The 18,218-nt window shown below is 48.4% G+C and overlaps 7 protein-coding genes across 7 annotated transcripts; 3 read left to right on the top strand and 4 right to left on the bottom strand.

Annotated features, from left to right (window-relative positions):
• Window positions 1–43: 43 nt before the first annotated feature.
• DEU56DRAFT_940252 (uncharacterized protein) lies at window positions 44–1,520 on the top strand (the record flags this gene model as incomplete). Its single annotated transcript, XM_041358885.1, has 7 exons — window positions 44–135; window positions 185–321; window positions 384–549; window positions 600–745; window positions 794–866; window positions 918–945; window positions 997–1,520. 7 exons carry the CDS (start codon window positions 44–46, stop codon window positions 1,354–1,356), a joined length of 1,002 nt encoding a protein of 333 aa, XP_041209961.1. The 3' UTR covers window positions 1,357–1,520.
• A 671-nt stretch (window positions 1,521–2,191) lies between these two features.
• On the top strand, window positions 2,192–4,029 carry DEU56DRAFT_911206 (FAD dependent oxidoreductase; the record flags this gene model as incomplete). Its single annotated transcript, XM_041357264.1, has 9 exons — window positions 2,192–2,480; window positions 2,525–2,547; window positions 2,603–2,899; window positions 2,955–3,013; window positions 3,060–3,336; window positions 3,400–3,618; window positions 3,669–3,707; window positions 3,756–3,856; window positions 3,915–4,029. The coding sequence occupies 9 exons, from the start codon at window positions 2,192–2,194 to the stop codon at window positions 4,027–4,029; spliced, it is 1,419 nt and encodes a 472-aa protein (XP_041209960.1).
• Window positions 4,030–4,348: 319 nt separating this feature from the next.
• Window positions 4,349–7,289, bottom strand: DEU56DRAFT_268364 (regulator of chromosome condensation 1/beta-lactamase-inhibitor protein II). The gene is made up of 16 exons (XM_041345378.1): window positions 7,058–7,289; window positions 6,975–6,999; window positions 6,857–6,910; window positions 6,475–6,796; window positions 6,278–6,413; window positions 6,123–6,227; window positions 5,990–6,071; window positions 5,856–5,943; window positions 5,699–5,800; window positions 5,631–5,649; window positions 5,525–5,573; window positions 5,356–5,465; window positions 5,218–5,302; window positions 5,008–5,164; window positions 4,747–4,951; window positions 4,349–4,691 (listed from the first exon to the last, which is right to left on the bottom strand). The coding sequence occupies exons 1-16, from the start codon at window positions 7,104–7,106 to the stop codon at window positions 4,672–4,674; spliced, it is 1,608 nt and encodes a 535-aa protein (XP_041209959.1). The 5' UTR covers window positions 7,107–7,289; the 3' UTR covers window positions 4,349–4,671.
• On the bottom strand, window positions 7,139–10,892 carry DEU56DRAFT_268405 (uncharacterized protein). The gene is made up of 12 exons (XM_041345380.1): window positions 10,112–10,892; window positions 9,929–10,056; window positions 9,726–9,874; window positions 9,568–9,667; window positions 9,407–9,518; window positions 9,032–9,354; window positions 8,614–8,979; window positions 8,254–8,557; window positions 8,002–8,201; window positions 7,515–7,952; window positions 7,434–7,464; window positions 7,139–7,382 (listed from the first exon to the last, which is right to left on the bottom strand). Exons 1-12 carry the CDS (start codon window positions 10,749–10,751, stop codon window positions 7,360–7,362), a joined length of 2,814 nt encoding a protein of 937 aa, XP_041209958.1. The 5' UTR covers window positions 10,752–10,892; the 3' UTR covers window positions 7,139–7,359.
• A 1-nt stretch (window position 10,893) lies between these two features.
• Window positions 10,894–12,144, top strand: DEU56DRAFT_268391 (Tgs1 protein). Its single transcript, XM_041345379.1, has 3 exons — window positions 10,894–11,170; window positions 11,233–11,424; window positions 11,483–12,144. The coding sequence occupies exons 1-3, from the start codon at window positions 10,948–10,950 to the stop codon at window positions 12,025–12,027; spliced, it is 960 nt and encodes a 319-aa protein (XP_041209957.1). The 5' UTR covers window positions 10,894–10,947; the 3' UTR covers window positions 12,028–12,144.
• On the bottom strand, window positions 12,145–13,720 carry DEU56DRAFT_268578 (uncharacterized protein). Its single transcript, XM_041345381.1, has 2 exons — window positions 13,589–13,720; window positions 12,145–13,526 (listed from the first exon to the last, which is right to left on the bottom strand). Exon 2 carries the CDS (start codon window positions 13,297–13,299, stop codon window positions 12,262–12,264), a length of 1,038 nt encoding a protein of 345 aa, XP_041209956.1. The 5' UTR covers window positions 13,300–13,526; window positions 13,589–13,720; the 3' UTR covers window positions 12,145–12,261.
• A 136-nt stretch (window positions 13,721–13,856) lies between these two features.
• On the bottom strand, window positions 13,857–16,006 carry DEU56DRAFT_795158 (acid protease). Its single transcript, XM_041352826.1, has 7 exons — window positions 15,368–16,006; window positions 15,215–15,309; window positions 14,901–15,155; window positions 14,810–14,847; window positions 14,613–14,757; window positions 14,209–14,557; window positions 13,857–14,151 (listed from the first exon to the last, which is right to left on the bottom strand). The coding sequence occupies exons 1-7, from the start codon at window positions 15,646–15,648 to the stop codon at window positions 14,121–14,123; spliced, it is 1,194 nt and encodes a 397-aa protein (XP_041209955.1). The 5' UTR covers window positions 15,649–16,006; the 3' UTR covers window positions 13,857–14,120.
• Window positions 16,007–18,218: the final 2,212 nt, after the last annotated feature.

Here is an 18,218-nt window from a genome sequence, read left to right as displayed (position 1 = left end):
ATCTGGTCGTGAGTACTTGTCCGCGTATTGATGAACGCTAATCATGAACATCTTCCTGACGAACAGGAAACTTCGGAGCAGCGCCGAAGCGAAAATCTATGTGTTGACTAGGTATGCCGGTTTGGCTGGACAAATGTAGGCGAATTAGCAACTCAAGAGGTCGCATGCTCACCCCTTTCGCTAGGTTTAACATCTGGTTTGCGTTTAGGATGGCTTCAGGGGTTCCAAACAGTACGCTCGCTTGCCAAGCATGGTACACGTACCAGACTGCCACGATCCAGTGTTTGCTATTCGCAGTGGAGACATTGCTCATGGTGCGGGGTACGTGGTTTTCAGTTTTACCTCTGGGCACGAGTGTTTATTCTTTATACTACGCCCTCCAGTGTACAAAATGTACAAAAAGGGCAAAGCTATCCGCGCCCTCTTGATCATGTTCAGTAGCGCGCAGGCTGTCGCCATGGCTGTCAATGCTCAAACCATTGTAACTGGCACTCATTACACTCCCACTTGCATCACCATCACTCCTCATCGCAATCGGATCTATGTCGGGTGAGAATTATCGTACCTCTTGTATATCTGATTACCGAGTCGAGAATCAGTGTCTCGATTATTGCGACCTTTATGTTTATCTCTTTTACGATGCTATGGCGGTACTTCAGAGACACGACTAGCTGGTCGGAAGCTCCACGTGCTTGGCGCAACCTTGCGGTCCGCGACGGTAGTATCACGACTGTTGTGATCACAGGTAGGATTGGTGTATTCCTTTGTACATATAGTATGCTTATCACCCCAGCGATCTTCATCTTCATGTTTCTCTGCACCATGGGTATCATCGACATACAAATGAGTAGGAATTTCTTCTTTTAGTAAGTGTTGCGTGTACCACAGGTTTCTCGGCTTACTGTGAATCCCACTAGCGTACTGCTGTCCTGCCTTTGGTTTGCTGTTGAGTGCGAGATCTCGGGTGGTTATTTGCTTGCTCATTGACTTTGTCAGGCTGGACGCATAGTTCTTCACCAAGAGAAATTCCGCGAAAACTACGAGTCCCAGAAGGGTAGCGCTCATGATTCAAGTCGGTTGACTACGATCGAGGTAGACCTTGATGACTTTGCACCCTCTGATGCCATCGATGGATGTCCTGAGAGTGCTTCCGACTTCAGGGTCGACTCGACGGAAGTCCCTAACTTGTCCGGCTCTGAGTTAGATGTAGGAACGAAGGATATCACTGACGAACGCATTTGCGAGTTGGATGACGATGACGACGACGACGATGATGTGTCGCTGTCGAGCTGCACACCCACATTCATACTCATGGAAACAAGAATCAGTGCTGAGGATTCGGGTTCTGGGACGTAAAGTACATCCATTCGTTTTATGACACGATCACGAGTTCCGTAGTACATACTTCATCATCTATATCACTAATACATAAGTAGTTACACCTTTGAACTGAGAAGTCTAGAATAGTTACCAGAGTTTCTTGGAATGCGGCCTGCAATGTGCATGAGGCATGATTCTTACTTTTGAATGATTTGAAGCATTTTAGTGGTGGCCGCCCAGGAGACATATGAACAATCATCACCGTGCCTGATTGCTGCGGTTTCGCCGTACCCTTGCGCTCGCCAAGCACATGCTTAGACATTCCTGCTGGAACCGTTGATCAAGCAGAGATTTACGATACATGTTTCAGACGTCTAGACCGCTGCCGCCTTCAAGTCGTTTGGTGACCGCAACTTGTTGCAGTCAAGGAAAACGGGAGTTCCGTCATCCGACGATTTTGAAAGGTAGTACTTCAGCGAGTGGCGCTGCAGCAGCTGCAGTAGCCGTGCGGCTTGTCACAGTGCTGAACTCGCAAGTCGAAGGTGCGTAACCAGAGCTGTTTCTCAAATATCAAATATCGATTAAATCACTCCAAGTCCACGATAAATTAATAGCAGAAGAAGTGCAAGAGACAGCCGGAAATTCGGGATTCACCCCAAATTACGACTGTTGTCCAGTCCAACTGCTGGGTCTACACGTTGCATGTGCTATAACACAGTCAAGACTCAAGCTACTCACTTGTAGTAAGTTACATAGTGAGTACCCCAAGATCTATGTGTCATGGCTGTTAAGACTCCGATTTTTATGTTAAATCCTCCCAAGATCCATTGACGCCGGCGATATCGCGATCAATTTGGTTCATAAAATGACTATGTCCACCCCATCTTTGAAAGACATGGTGGACGCTGCTCGACCAGCAGGACTTCCTTCTGCGAATCCGACGCGGTCTTTCTGGACTCATTCTTCTCCGGATGCCAATCCGCTTGCATCGCAGGGTAGCGAGGGTCTACTTACAGCTGACGCGGACGTCTGTATCATTGGGTCAGGTATCACAGGTGTAGGGGTTGCATACCATCTAGCTCAGGCTGCCCATGAAATCGCCCACGCGTCCGCACGCGATGGGCCTCTAAAGGTTGTCATCCTCGAGGCGCGAGACTTCTGTGAGTGTATTTGTTCGCCCAGGTCAGCAAGCGTTTTATAAAAGTATGCCAGGTTCAGGAGCTACCGGTGAGTGCTCTGTTGAGGAACGTAGGACAGTGCAACTAAAGGATATCTCAGGCAGAAACGGGGGACATCTTCGTGCTGCTACCTATACTGGTATGCCGCTCGTGAAGCTGCTTTCGGCCGAGCTGAGGCGATGCGTGCCTACGAGGTCGAAGCATACACTACTCGTTCTATTGTCTCAACCATTCAGGAATTTGGATGGGCTGATGACGTTGATCTGGTGAACGGTGGGCACATGCGGGTTTATTTCACAGAGGAGGCCGCTTGTGATGCAAAGAAAGACCTCGAATGCGCAACATCATCATCCTTAGATATGGAAGCCACACAATGGGTAGAAAAGGAAGAGATGCAAACTGTAAGGCTGTTATCCGAAGTTTGGATGGGAATGTCTGACCCTATGCATGTTACAGGAGTTCGGACCGCCATACCCAGGAGTGTATTCATCTGCATACAATATTTGGCCGCTGAAGTTTGTTACCAAACTTTATGAGCGAAGTCTTGAGCTCGGCGGGCAGCACTTCTCGCTCACTTTGCACACTCGGCACTCCTGCAACTGCCATCGAACAGGTTGCACTTCCATCAGATGTTCAGTCTCTGATACGCCCTTACATCGTATCGACTCCTCGAGGGACCATTTCATGCTCGAGGGTAATTCACGCTACTAATGGCTACGCTTCACATCTGCTCCCATTTCTCGCTGGTCGCATCGTTCCTACTAGAGGCCAAGTAATGGCCACTCGAGCTGCAGTCAGCATGGATCAGATAAAGACCTATGCGTGGGGAGACGATGGAGTGCGTGTTGCCTGCTTGCATGCATCTCTGTAGTCTTGACTGCGGCTTTTCCCATCCTGACAGGGCTCTGAGTATTGGTTTCCCAGACCTGTACCGAAAGGCTCAGATGAGAAACCATTGGTCATCCTTGGAGGAGCGCGACGTCTCGCTATTGCACCGTTTGAATTAAATGTGCAAGATGACTCCGTTGTCTGCGATGTAATTGGCAAATCCCTTCGTAATTTCCTTCCCTCGGTGTTTCCAGGTAAGTTCGACTCCGGGAGGGAGCCCGAGATGGAATGGGTGAGTTCCGCAGATAGTTATCGACTGTGACGGGCTTCACATCATATTAGACAGGAATTATGGGATTCACCGATGCCGGCGATCCGTTGGTAGGTGTGGCTAGCACTCTTGATCGTCACATTTAGCATGGCGTCTAGGTGGGACCTGTAATCGGCCCCGATGGAAACGTGGATACCTTCAAAGGCCAGTTCATTGCGGCCGGCTATTGTGGGCATGGTATGCCCCGAGCCTTCGGCTGGTGAGTTTTCGCGTCCACACTGTTAATAATACGGGCAGGACCTGATCATCTCTTCTAGCGCTGAGATAATTTCACAAATGATCGCCGCTGAGCTATCTGGTAAGGAGTGGACTAGGCCCGAGTGGATGCCCGAGAGATTCTTGACTTGGAACCGAATTGATGATTTGAAGTAATCTTTCCTGCAAGTAATAAGTTTGTTGTGCACAGAAAGTCTTGTAGTCCGCATAGGCACGCGCGGTCCTTTGAAATTTATAATTCAACATTGTATTGTTGATGTTCCCAGTCATACTCAAGACGATGCGCTGTACATATCTATACCTTGTGGTGTGGGAGTGAGCCTCGGGCTGTGCCATCTTCTTTCACGAGCTCCTTTCAGTTAGGGAAACGCTGGAATACATTTACACTAGCACTTAAGTTCATACTAGCAACACCACCGCATTGATCTGAATGCCCCACGAAATCGGCAGACGAGTTGAATGCTAGCGTCCAGAAGAGCATCCACATTCTGGGTTCATATGATTTCCGGTACAGATATCATCGCGCAAATGATGCTTTCTAATAAGTAAAGAGTGGAGGGACTTTGTCCACAGTATGTATTATCTGACAACGGAGAGGAGTTTTTGAGCGACATGTACACATAAAACAAAATTATACATCGCACAACATTGATAAACGGGGAATGAAAAGATACTTGAGGTCTGTAGATAACATTGAGAGCAATAAGACCCAGCTAAACGTCAACACAAAGAATATTTCCAGAGAAGGTATAGTTCCAGATGTAGTATGTTTGGGTCGTGCACATTTTCCATATATCATTACTTTTTACGTTTGGGAGCTACGAAGAGGCGTCAGGGATCAGCAGGTCACAGAGGGGTCGATTGGACGCTTACCACCTTCTTTCGCGGAAGAACTTGCCTTCCTCTTCGTTCCACCCTTGGTGTCCAGCGACGATGTGGTGCCCTTTTTTCCGGAAGATTTGGAGTCGTGACCTGAAAGGGCACCCAGCTCATCGACGCATTTAGGACAGAACCATTCACCTTCTGGAATGGCCTCCAGAGGAGGATCAAGGCAGCCCAGGTGGTATGGATGGTCGCACTGTTGCGCCAACCTCGTAAGCACTGACATCGAAAGTAAAGATGACTGTAACCAACCTTGTCACATTCCAAGGCAGGATCATCGTCTCCGTTATCCTTGTCGCAGACTAAACAGAGTTCAGGGGCATCGACCTCATAGGGATGACGTGGAAGATCAGAGAATTTAGCATTTGGTTTTGCCAGAAACAATGTAGTATGTTGACCAGCTGCCACACTGGATGGGACCACATAAACATCATACCAACACGCGAGCAAAAGATGCTTCACCTCATAACCTCAATCCCGGCGAGAGGCTGGTGGCGAGTGGGTTTTGTGGCGCTTTTGGGTTCATCGGGTCCCAGACCGAGTTCACCTGCCAATCCTCGTTCAGGCAAGATCAGCCATGCAGATTATTCTTTAACTCACCGTAGGATGCATTTTGTCCCCAAGCAACTGTCATGACACCGCCATCGTCATCAGCCGTGAGAGCGAAATGGGTCACTCCGCCGCAACTGCCACCAGATATTTTACAACCCCTGATGAAAAAGTGCGATATTCGTAAATCAACTAGCAAAGCAAGAAGCAGAGATCCTACATTAGATCTTGGATAAACCTGAATGAGGAGTATGGCGAGCCAGAGGATCCTGCCCAGGGTAGCTAAGTGAATGCGTAAACGAACCGAGCCAACAGTTGATGCACACCTTCTCCGCTATTCTTCCACTGCAAAAAAGGGTCAGAAATAACACACGACTGTCTGACGTTGACGGACCTTTCCGGCCATCCAATACAATTGTTGCTTGTCCAGAACCACGGTATTGGAAGGGCCGGCGATAATATGAGCGCCCATCGTTATTTCATTCGGCCCGGCAAACTAAGTTAAGCTATTTCAACGCTAGTTTGCGAGGGACAACCGAACCAACACGTACGTGTGGGACTGCTTTAGGGAGGAGCACATCCTGTTGATTGCCCAGACCAAGCCGACAGTAGCCGTTGTAACCCCACACGTACACGAGGCTAAGAGTACTTGAGTGACGTATCACTGAGTTTGGATGGCACGTACCCTTGGGAATCGAGGGCTACGCTGTGCTGCGGCCCGCACGCGATGTCTATGATGGTCTTATCGTCAAGTCCTTTCACCTGTACTTTACGAATAGATTAGCAAGTGATGTTTCCAAATGAATGTCGAAGCTCACTAGGTTCCGTCTCAATGTCAAACGCCGTCTTGTTTCCCGTAATAATATGTTCTCCCGTCCTGCCATTTCCTAACTGTCCCTTTTCGCCACTGCCGAAAGAAAAGACTGAGAGACGTCAGCTGGCAGGGGAACGGAATACGTCAAGGGGTACGTACCTTTGCCATCATCGGTGAGTATAATGGAAAACGTTATGCCTACTGCTGCCTTGATGACGTGCTGTCTTTCGCCATCAAGAAAAGGCCCTTCAATCGCTTCGAACGCGGATATTTGCGCAACGACCGAATGTCCGCACTGACGTATCCCAGCCGGTCAACCCACACAACAAAAACCACGAGCCAAAAGGATGACTCACTTGACCCAAGTTATTCGCGCCCGCAGACCAGACTTGTCCATCACTGCCTACTAATAAGGAATGACTACGCCCACACGCCGCATGCACGAATCTAGTGCCTTCTTCTGCACCCAGGTCTGTTGCAAGCACGCGTCGCGGGGTGTCTTCAGATATCGCGTCCTCTCTTGACACGCCAAGCGCAGAAGCTGCATTCCGCCCAAACATCCACGCTGCGCCGTCTACGTCAAGAAGGATGAAGTGGCAGCCGGAACATGACGCGTGTATGGAAGAAATTTTGATATTGCTGAGAGAACGGAGGATATGGGGCTCGAGCAGGTCCGGTCTGGGATATGGAAAACTGTTTTTGAGCTGATGTAGCTATGCTGGCTAAGGAATGACGCACGCATCAGGATTGCCTTCACCTTTTCCACCACGTTCTTTCCTCCCCAGTTTCGGCCTATGGAAAGCGCATAACATCCATTCATAAATACCCGAGCTCAAATGACTGGTTCGTCGCTCACCAGTCCGTCCCACCGCAAATTAGGACTGTACGCGTAAAAAAAAAACTGAGCTTCTATTGACAGAAGTGCGAGGTAGCGTTTACCTCTTCCCCACTTTGGGTCTTGTCCATCTGTACTTGTTGATGTTGCCATAATTCTTGGAGGTTGGTTGCTGTGAAGAATCGCGCTCTCAGCAGGCGCCAGCCAGTTGGAGTGTTTGGGAGATTTGATTGCTGCTTTCGGACTGCTCTAGCGCTCTAACTACGATGAACGACGAAGGCCCTTCCTCCCTTGTTATTCACGACCCCGAGAACAAGCAAGCCATAGTCTATCGTCTAATGACAATGCAATGTAATATTTGGTTAATCTGAAACTTCCAAGACGACCACCGACCGATCCGTGCCGATCACTCATAAGACCCAATGAGAACTAGCCAAGCCATGTCATTTAACTTAGAAACCCCAACTCAAAAATACTCACGAATCGTAGTTCCGCTGCGCTTGATTTGGTACTAACGTACTCATCAGCAGTGCATTAAACGCGGTCGCGTGATGCCCTCACCTCAAAATCATCTCCCTCCAGAATGATAGCATCGCCATGAACTAAGGTCATGGAAAGTTCTAATGGAGCTTGTTTGCTCTTCTTCCCACCAGTACCCTTCCCTTTTCCGGCCGCTGTCTTACCGTCCCCCACATTACCTGCCGGTTTAGATGCTTCCCCCACAGCAAGGCTCGCTGGGTCATGTTGATTCGCGGCGTTTTTGTCACCACCAGGTTGGCGGTAGCCATCTGGCACAATTACTGCTGCCGACGCAAGTGGTTCCGATGAACATACCAGCTGTGACGCACTTAAGATCCGCTCGCTATCAATCTCCATGCGGTTCTCCGCAGTTTCGATGGGTATCTCCGTGAAACCACGTTTGGGTACTAAATTCATGACGACTTCGGCACCCAGACAAATGATCGTGACAACGTGGCTCTTGGCATTGAAAACGGCGCCCTAGTCAATTTCAGGAAACAAACAACGTCGAGTATCCTTTCTGGCTTACCCGTTTTGAACCCGGATTGACCCATGCCTGAATCAGGATATGGTTGATGTTGGCGTCCTTGATTTCGCCATATGCTTGCATATAGTGAAGCAAGACTTCCTGGATGTTGAATACAAGTCTAGGTGTTTCGGGATTTCCTGCTGGATCCTCGGCATATGTATGTCCAGGATCAAGTTTCGTGGACCAGGTAAAATAAGGGCCTGAGATTAAAATTTCGCATATTTATAGAAGGCAAGCAGCAAGGATACATACTATGCAGGTCATTGCGAGAAAGAATAACATCTTTCTGGACATCGAGGAGTAGTTTTGTTGCATCCTGCTGTAATATCTCTTGGTTACCGGTGAAGACATGTTGTACTCTCACACCACTGTTGACTTCATACGTCAAAGTCCGCATCTTGTCGTCCCACGAGCAATCGAATTTGCCAACTGACGAAGGTGCGTCATCGAGAGGATCCCATATGCGCAAACGTTGTAACCCTCGAACTGCTTGTAACGGATCAACATGGCAAATTAAGGCATTATCGTTGGTTGTTTTTCCCCGCTCCATTTTACGCTGCCGTCATATTCAACAAGGTTCGACAGCGCCAAATGCAGAAAAAAAAAACCCACCTTGCACCAGGAACTCTGGCAGATCTGGTGTCGAAAACACCTTTGCGCATTAAGCATCCCACACTCTTTGCAATACCAGCCTCTTGGGAAACACTCGCTGGGTTTGAAGCCCGCCAGGAGGTCCAACGGCAGAAAGCTGAAATGCTGGATGCTCAGGTCTCTCGGACGATAGGGTGTCTTCACTGAACCAGCCCCCTTTTCGACAAGATAGTCGACAGGATCAATCCACCACGGACATGATGTCTCACTGATGTTTTCCGACAACGCATCTTCGCCTCCCGGAGCCCATTCCAAGGTAAGACGCCATCGTACGCGTCCGCTTTTCTGGGTTTTAGAAATAGCTATGACTGTGTTGTCTATATCTGCCTGTAATGAGATTAACAAACATGACCAGCAAAATGACCAAAGAAAAACCGACGTTCAGGTCAGATATGAAAAATAAACCCAAGCAACAGTATGTGTACTCAGGAGGGAGCTGATGTGGTAAGAGCCCGCTTTCTCGAGATACGAAGACAAGTAAGGGGTCTTTCTTCATGAGACATTGATCTAAGGCCTCGATCTCAGATGGCCTTGGTCCAGGCATTCGGGGTTGGATTTTAGGAGTTGTCGAGGAAGACACCGCCGTCTCTGGTGGTTGAACCAGAGATGGAAGCAATACCGGCAGCGATGGTGAATCTAGCAACGGTACTGGCGCCAACGTGGACAACTGCGACACAGTCGCGGTATTGGACGGCAACACTTCTCATAACCTAAGTAACGGAATAGAAGGAATATAAACGACGAACAGGCCCACCTTCGGATCCCGCAGCCAGCAATGGATTGGACAATGAGAAATTGAACTGGAGATCCTGCTTGATAGGGGTGAAGGAGGGTGCAGAATTCTTCACAGACCCACACTCTTCCACCTAAATTTGAGATCAGGACGTAAGCCTCGCAAATATGCTGAGTTCTTACTCGTGCTGCATGACTGTTATCGGAGGGCCTCTTATCATGCGTTTTGTCATGCGAATCGCTATGTACAAGTACTTCGGGTCCGCACTGATAAGTCCACTCCCTGTTTGGAGCACCGATCAGTGAATTGATGCTTCAAAGCCATGACAGAAGGAACTCACAGAACAACTTCCAGAGTATTTTTGTCTCTCCAAGAATACTGGGGGCGGTGATGCTCTAGGAACAATGCGGGCATTTCAAACTGCCGCCATAAGATACCCGTAAGAGACTTCGTGAGTTCAGGGAATATTGAAGCCACGTCTGCGCGAGACTATGTATCTAGTTAAACAATTCGGTTCGGATTCATGATTTAGAGGTACTTCACATTTGCCCAGACTCGAGGTGTCCGAGTAGGAGTATCGACTACAGGCACAGCTGCAGAGCTATCAATCACAAATTCAGTCTTTGGAGGCCGCACAAAAGTCCAAACCGGCGCTGTGGAGGCTGAAGAATCTAATTTGTGATGTGTCGGTTATGTGTATGAATGAAAATCTGACAAGGTACTAACCACCATTCCTAGCTTCCGGGTTGACTGGTTCTTTGAGTGGTTTGTTCTGAGGGGAGTTACCATCGACCTTCTTCTTATTCCCTCTGCATCCGGAAGTTTGTTTGGAAGCACTTTGGGGGCTCGAATGAGTCAATCTTTGTTTCTTGGGTGGCGGGGGATTTGAAGAGCTCGAATGGGTCGGTTTCGGATTCTTGGGTGACTGGGGATTTGAAGAAGTTGTTATGGATTGACTGGATCTCAAAGCTGCTGCCCTTTTGGAGGGCAACGCCGAGGACATTCCGGGTATTGGTGGGGGTGCAGTGATTGATGCATGTTTTCTAGGGTTGGTTCCCTTGGGCGGGGGAAGCTTCTGATAGCCTGGTTGAGTAGCATTACAAGGCCGTCCAGTCCTGGCGCACCGATCGCAGCTGGGCCAGGAACGGGAGCAAAACTGCTTTAACGTGCGACAATGGGTGCAGGGATATGAAACGACATAGATATATTCGCTGGAAGGAGTTTCACAAAGCTCAAAAATGGCGCGAGGATGAACACCTTCATGGTAGATCGCCGGATTTGGGGGAATGATAGGTCGACGAACTGATGGATGCCAGGCTCGTACAAAATCTGGGATATCCGAGTCGTGATCCGCGTCGATTTCCATCTCAGAACATGAAGAGAGTCAGGATTTAGTCGGGACTATGACAGTACTTACTTCAAACTTGGTACTCTCTGGAGTTGAACAAGCAAGTTCGATTGAAGGCGTCTGAGACTCAGGCTAACTCCGCGAATCAGCGCCAGCGGCCAACTTGTTAGGGTTGTGTTTAACTGTTAGGGTCGTTCATTCACCTCACCTCTCAATGGGCAAAAAATCAAATCTTACCGGCTTATCTCGTTTCCTGCCACACGATTTTCTCACTGATCCAAACGCTGCTAGCCTTCCAGAGAAATCACAAAGTCAGAGCAGGCCTGCAAAGAAATGCAAAACGGATACCCTTGATCCTGTTCGCGCAAGATACGATGCCACTGCCCTTGTTCCACACTACACCACCGCTCACGAGGTTCCGGAAAACCTTCAGAAATGTCCGTCATGCCACAACTCAATATTTGAAGGGCCTTTTGATTCAATCCCAGCTGTCTCTCAGATTTTTCGCAACGAAAACGTTACTTTTCTTTATACGACCAAGGATGTCTATTAGATGAAGAAGGCTGGTATAGCGTGACACCTGAAAGCATCGGCGTCCAAATCGCAGAGCGTTGTCGATGCGATACGATCCTCGATCCTTTCTGTGGCGTCGGAGGAAATGCAATTGCTTTTGCAAAAACCTGCGAGCATGGTGAGAGGCCCGTTCTACAGCTCACCACAGTCTTGCTCATTTCACCCTCGTAAACTAGTCATTGCTCTGGACATCTCTCCAATACGACTCGCTTTGGCTCGTCATAACGCTGCCATCTACGGTGTTGCAGACCGCATTGAGTTTATACTTGCAGATTATATCTCTTTTGCGAACGCATATCTTTCGCGACCACACCAAACGCGCAAGATTGATGTTGTCTTCTTGAGTCCCCCTTGGGGTGGCCCAGGATACATTTCTCCTTCCGAAACTTCCAAAAACCTTGTCTCTGCTGACGACAATGCGGACCAGGATGATGAACTAGAGACACGCTCACAGTATAGCCTCTCGAGGATACAGCCGATACACGGAGCTGATCTATTTCGCCTGACAAAGCGGATCTCTGAAAATATTGCCTACTTCCTTCCCAGAAACACGGACCTGAATGAAATATCCGCCCTAGGCCTGCTCGAAAAAGACGAACGCGCCGCCACCAATGACGAGTCTCGAATGATTGAAGTGGAGGAAGAGTGGATGGGGTCGAAGTTGAAAGCTCTGACTTGTTATTTTGGTGGTCTGGTTGCCGGGCAAGAACATGTATTCTGACTTCACATCGCCAGAACTGCAATGCAAACACATCCCTTGGCTGCGCATTCTTGTTGATGTATCAAAGTAAGTTGTGCAAAGTGAAGTGAAGTGCATTACACTTCGAGATTTCAATTCATCGTAGCCTGCGAGCTGTAGTAATTTGATTTGTGTTCAGCCTAGCCAAAACTACCACACCACAAGTACTCAAGATCAAGCACTAATATAAATCTGTTTAGCTGGGAGGCAAGCCCATCACGATGCACTGGGTGCACTATCACTTTTGAGGGAAGGAATGAGGTCAACGTATTCCTCCAGTTCCTCAGTACCTATAATGAGGCGCTCCAGGGGACAACTTGACCGTGCCAAGAATGCCTTAAACTTCTCATGAGGCCATGATCTGACACGGTCAATTGCAAATACGCGTAAACCGGGGAGTGAGAGAACATCGAACAGGTCAGGTAATGTGTGTGGGACCCAAATGGCAAAATGGATGTCCAAGTGTCCAAGTCTGGTGTGCGTGAATGGCGTTAGAACCTCTGGTCCATAGGGCTCTGGGGAAAAGCAGTTCATCCTGAACGAGGAGAGGTTGGGACATAGCTGGAGCACTCGAAGGAATGTGTCAGATAGGCACACCACGAGATCGACATCTGTCAGGTGAGGCCATGGGGAATTGAAAAGAAATATGTGATCGAGAGGGGACCACCCCATCTTGCGGTTGAGGGTGTGCAGAGAGTGTGGCAGACGCGAGATGAGTTGGTGTGGCGTATTAACACCATACCGGATTAAGGTTAATTTCTGGAGTGCTGGGAGGTCTTCTAACACAAGTCCAAATTCGTCGATATTTCCAACAAAATCGATATCGAGAGTCGAAATTTGATTGATGTAAGGCTGAAGAAGGTTTTGTAGCTTGGCTGAGTCCGAATTTGTGTGGTACTCGAGTGTTAACGAGAGCAAACATCCTCGTGAGCGCTTGAGCCACGAGTCACAGCATAAAACTGCTCGTTGCCAGTCCGTGTGGTTGACCCTCACAGACAGTCTGCACCACAAACTAGGCGTGTCGAGAGCAACCTCCCTCCATCGCCGGCATATTTGAGTTAGCAGCATTGGAGCTTGCGTTGGTGTGGGCAACAAGTGATGGGTTTCCGGGAGACAGTCGACATAAATTTGGGATAGGATTTCAGCTGGTAAGCGGGAAAGAGCAGATACAAGTCCCTTATGCAAATCCATGGACTGGGTGATATTGTCCATATTTTTGAAGAGTTGCTGGCGAACATTTTCCACACCACACATGACGGTATCCAGGAACGAGAGTTCGTTCCAAATTGCATCCAACTGCTTCTGTCGTCCGATGATGATGGTGCTGATGCTCTTGTCGTTGAGCTCGATGGCAGAGTGGTCGATATTGGGGAAGTTGGAGTATGGGGTATCGAGGTCTGGGATCTGGTCATCCTCAATAAATTAACTTGGTATCATATATATCGTCAAGATAGACATGCCAGAACTCGTGAATGCGTCACCTGGAACGCATTGTTATTATTTCAAGCCGTCGACGCGAGTGCCTATAAAATTGGGCACTTACAATGTCGTACAGTGCACGAATGATGTCCGTGGCCGGTAAAAATTTGACTTCTGAATTGGCTATCTGCATGCTGTTAACGCAAAAGCCAAGGTTGAAATGCTTGATGAAGATGAAGGTTTGAAGCTGATCAGGAGGCTCGTGGACAGGAGAGGCTCGGATTAGCTAATATCCGGAGTTTCAGTGATCGCACTAAACCCCGGTCCCGAATATCTCTTCGACGAAACGGGAATATAAAAAGCAGGAACAATTAATTACCTTCATGCTATGCAATCCGCCTACGGGAGACTAACTTACAAGGTCAGCGTATTCCACATCGTGCATTACCAGGATATCCAGATAGCAAATAGACCAGATAGGCCTCGTTGCCACTCATATGTTGCATAGGTGCAATGATACAGTCAAAAACGCACAGCATAGCATGATGTGGTGGACGTAAGGTAGATAGATATATTGTAGAAATAACTGGTGTGTAGCTGCTGTCTATATCGTCAGCTTTTCTAACATGCGATGATAATGCCACCACCTTGACAATTCAAGGCGAGTACGTCGAAAAAGTGTGTTCGCTATACCCAACAACATTAACATCGGACCTCAGTAAGCACCAAACCGAGCTGACTCACGTATATGCAAAGCCAACACGGTTGTCATGGCCATCAAAAACAGCGTAATACTTCTCCATGAACTTCTGTCCGATGACGAAATCGAATCCCTCGCCACTGTCAGTGCCGAGATAACCGACAATGCCGTATTGTACGCCATCCTGGCCTCCCCACGCAGTGTTCTGATCTAGTGGGATCAACTGTGCAGCTGTATCCATACTGAACTCGTGGCCGCCGATCTTAAAGTTAAGGGGTTGCATGCCCGCGACGGAAGAAGATGGAATGACAATGAGGCCGGTGTTGTCGTCGGTGTAGGCGCCAGGAATGGCATCCAAGTACACTTGAAAGAAATCATCCGCAAGTAGAACCTCTGCGACGTCGAGATTCAGTGATTATTGTGTGTAAGTAATACAAATGATGCGTACGAGTGGTGCCCGTATCGACGATGCCGGCGGTTGACTGAGGAATAATGGTGTGTGTACCATATGTCGAATCGGTGACATTGATGCCCCAGTACGCGGATGCTGGCGACGTCTCGGTAACTGGAACGTGGGTTATTTTACCGATGTACTGACAAGAAAATCAGAAATGGCAATATCAGTAAGCATGACTTTGTACGCACGAGAGCATGATCAATGCCACCATATGTAATCACCCCATCTGTTCAATCGATCAGAAGGGTTACACGAATGTCAAATATGATGTATACATACTAGTATCATTATAAGCCGTGGCCGGCGCGAATGAAACTCCCAAAATCTGCTTTTTTATTAGATCTTGATTCAGAGCGTTATCCATGATCGTTGGAATCAACGCATTAATATCAGGAGACAGAGTGCCCTGCGTAAGAGCAACTGGCCCGACGCCGATGATGCCGTCGACGCCTTCAAAGTCCGAGTATTGAAGAGCATCGCCAATAGACTGATTCGTGATGACGAAGTCAGCTGCAAGAGTTACCGTATCATAGTCTGATGGGTTAGACATATCAATTTGCATATGCTGGAGCTAAGTGGTGATGAAGACAAACATTCGACACCACTGAAAAAGCCACTCCCATAGGTGACATTGACATCCTGTCCAGTGGGGATACTAGTTGATGTACGGACATACTTTTTGCCCGTTCTGCACGTCATCATCAATCATTCAAGTCGCAAGGGCAATCCACTACAAATGTACTGACCCGACAAAAGTGATGGAACTACCCGTGTCAACAACCAAATTATAGTAGGTGGCGGGGCTACCAACGCCAACACTCGTGGTGTACTGTACGTATGCCAAGTTTGAAGTCGGGGTGGTTGTTCGGCTCTTCAGGAACGACGCTCGGGCACGATCAGCATGTGGAGCCCCTTGGAGGTATGACCCAGTACGCTCAAGCTTTGTCAACGGTATGCTGACCAAGGATAAGGTAGACCTGCTAGCCGTGAGGAGGACTGCAAACAGCAGGGCAGAAAACGACCGCATGACTACGAGGGAGGTTTCTGCCTGCTTGCAAGGGATCGACAACACATTTATACTGATGCTGAAGGGATGTGAGCACGCATGCCACGCACACAGGCACCGATAGGACGGACTACAAATGCATGACGCGTGTAGCCCTTGAACATACGTGACAGTGGCACTAGTAACAGGCTAACAGCAGCGACTGTCCCGCTTGGACCTGCAGCACATGGGCACAACAGAGAACCGGCATCCCATGGTCCATAGCCAAACTTGTAGAACAGATTAAGGAAGAGAGTGACCAGAAGGGCCTGCTGAACGGGAACACCACAAGGCTCACTTGGTGACCGAAGCAGACTCGAAAGAAGTCCCGTGTTTAGTTGCTCTGCAGCTGCCAACTTCATAGCGGAAATATTATTATCGCTTGTTTACATCAATGAATTCGAAGTCGGAAATCACATTTGAGAAGCAAGTGCTACGATATCCCATGGCCAACAACCGTGACGATGGTTCACAAAGGAAAATATTGACATGACGAGGGACAAAATCAGGCGCAAACGGCCGCATCGAAAGAACCCAGCGATTGTGTTTGCAATTCTTTCTCATGGTGACCTGCCACTACGGCAAGTTGGCAAATAGACTTGAGCATTAATCTCGGAGCAACAACGGATCCTTCGCCTCCAGCCACGTCAGCTACGTCCGAAACACGAACTCATCTTCCAGCATGGGTATAGATCCTCCGCATAAAACAAGCCAATAGGACGAATGCAAGACACATTCATTCTCAGCCAGTCATTCAACCAGTCTATCCTTACGGAAGAGCACACCACCTTCCATTGAAGAGTGACCTAGGTGAAGACCCAGATGAATGATTCAGCAGCGTGTCGGTACAGCCTCGATGGCTTTCCTTGTCGGAAATTCAAGCGCCATGAGTAATACTGCTCTTGTTCGTTCCTTGCCATGGGGAATATCTCGAGTCGATTGTTCGTCATGGTCGATGAGGAAGCCAATCACCCGACCGCCCAAGGTCTAGTATACCATGATACTGCGCGATACAGACTCCGTTTTGTCCAGAGAAGCCGATGACCTATTTTTGCGATAATATAATAGACAAGAAGGGGAGCAAGAAGGAACCCTCACAGACTACCATTTGCCACCATGCGGGCAGGAACTTGTCCTCGTTCAGCTTCGTGATTGAGTGAAGCTTTCTGAATAAAATGATGTTCATGACGCGGTTGCGAATACGCATTCAGCACTGTCGATTCCCAGTGCCTTTCCGATGTTCGCTGTGGATATCGCATGACCCCGATATTTGCGCTTCAAAGCTGGTCTCTTGGGCTGCACTGGTGAAGTTTTTTCGAGTGTTAACTAATCGTCTCGTTCAAGGAAAGATGTCGTATTAGTAATCTCACTTATGTAAGTGAGGCCGCGTCTGGCAGAACCCTATGTCAACTTTCTATCTGGCACACCCAATTCTACTCGCGATGTATTTATCCAATTTTCGATCTTTGATCAACGACCTATACGCCATGACGCAAACTTCCGAAAAAAACCAAAATCTAAGTCTGGCTTGAACTTGCTCAGACAGTCAGTAGTTTTGGAAGCCACCATGCAGGTCATGTGCGTCTCTATGACCCAGGTTCATTAGTCTGCACGCAAAAAGAGAGAAAGGTGCGTGGCCTACTAGTACCTGCACTAATACATTAACTGTTCGCTTTCCTCATCTTCGTTGGCAAAGCACGCTTCACCATCGACGGCTGCGGAGGAGAAAGTAGGGGCAGGGTTTTGGGAGGACTCGAGTGAGTGAGATTCAGAAGGAGAATATAGCGAGTTCACGCATTGTTGTTCTGGGGCTGGAGAGTCAGAAATGCGGATGATATCGCTGGCGTTCGGAATTGATTTGAGCTTTTTACAAGTTGATACAGGGACAGGTACATCATGATATATGTGGACGCATGGGGGGGCCTTTCACATTCACTTGACCTCTTCCTGGTGCATCGCCTCCTTTTGCTTCTCTTTGCTTGCGCGGCGCCATAATGTTCCCGGTGCTCCATCCCTCAATGATGCGTCCTCTGACTAACCACCATACCTGGCGTTCTGCATTACTCACAAAGTTCGTATTAAGTACTTCGTAGCTGATGCAGGACACTGGGTATTACGAAGGCGTTAGACCATTTAGTCAGGCAAGATCAAGAACCTTCTCGCCAGCAACAAGGAGAACATGCTTCGCCTATCGCAGGACGATTCAGGGCGCTTCATTACACGTGTCTTCTGCTTCCATCACAGGTATGTGTTGCGGCGGTCAGCTCAAGCATGTTCTTGATCCATTTATGAACAAGAACTGAACCCTGGCGTAGCACGGAGATATTTTGGCGCTTGGCTATCTACATGAGGTGTCTTGTGTCATGGTACGACAAGATCATTCCAGACACCTTTTGCCTGTCGACGGGAATGAAATGACCTTCAGATTCACTGTGACCCAAGCTGGGATCAAGCTCTAGGCACAACGCAAACGCTGATGAGAAAGATACCTCACGAACAGTGCGGCGCCCAATGTGGGTTTACATTCCTACTACTCTCTGATCGTGTGTCAA

Source organism: Suillus clintonianus (genome assembly GCF_016758775.1).
Source record: "Suillus clintonianus strain FC179 chromosome Unknown DEU56scaffold_24, whole genome shotgun sequence".
In the NCBI taxonomy this organism is placed as follows: domain Eukaryota; kingdom Fungi; phylum Basidiomycota; class Agaricomycetes; order Boletales; family Suillaceae; genus Suillus; species Suillus clintonianus.
Note: the sequence above shows the minus strand (reverse complement) of the source record. Positions and strands in the feature narration are given on the sequence as shown.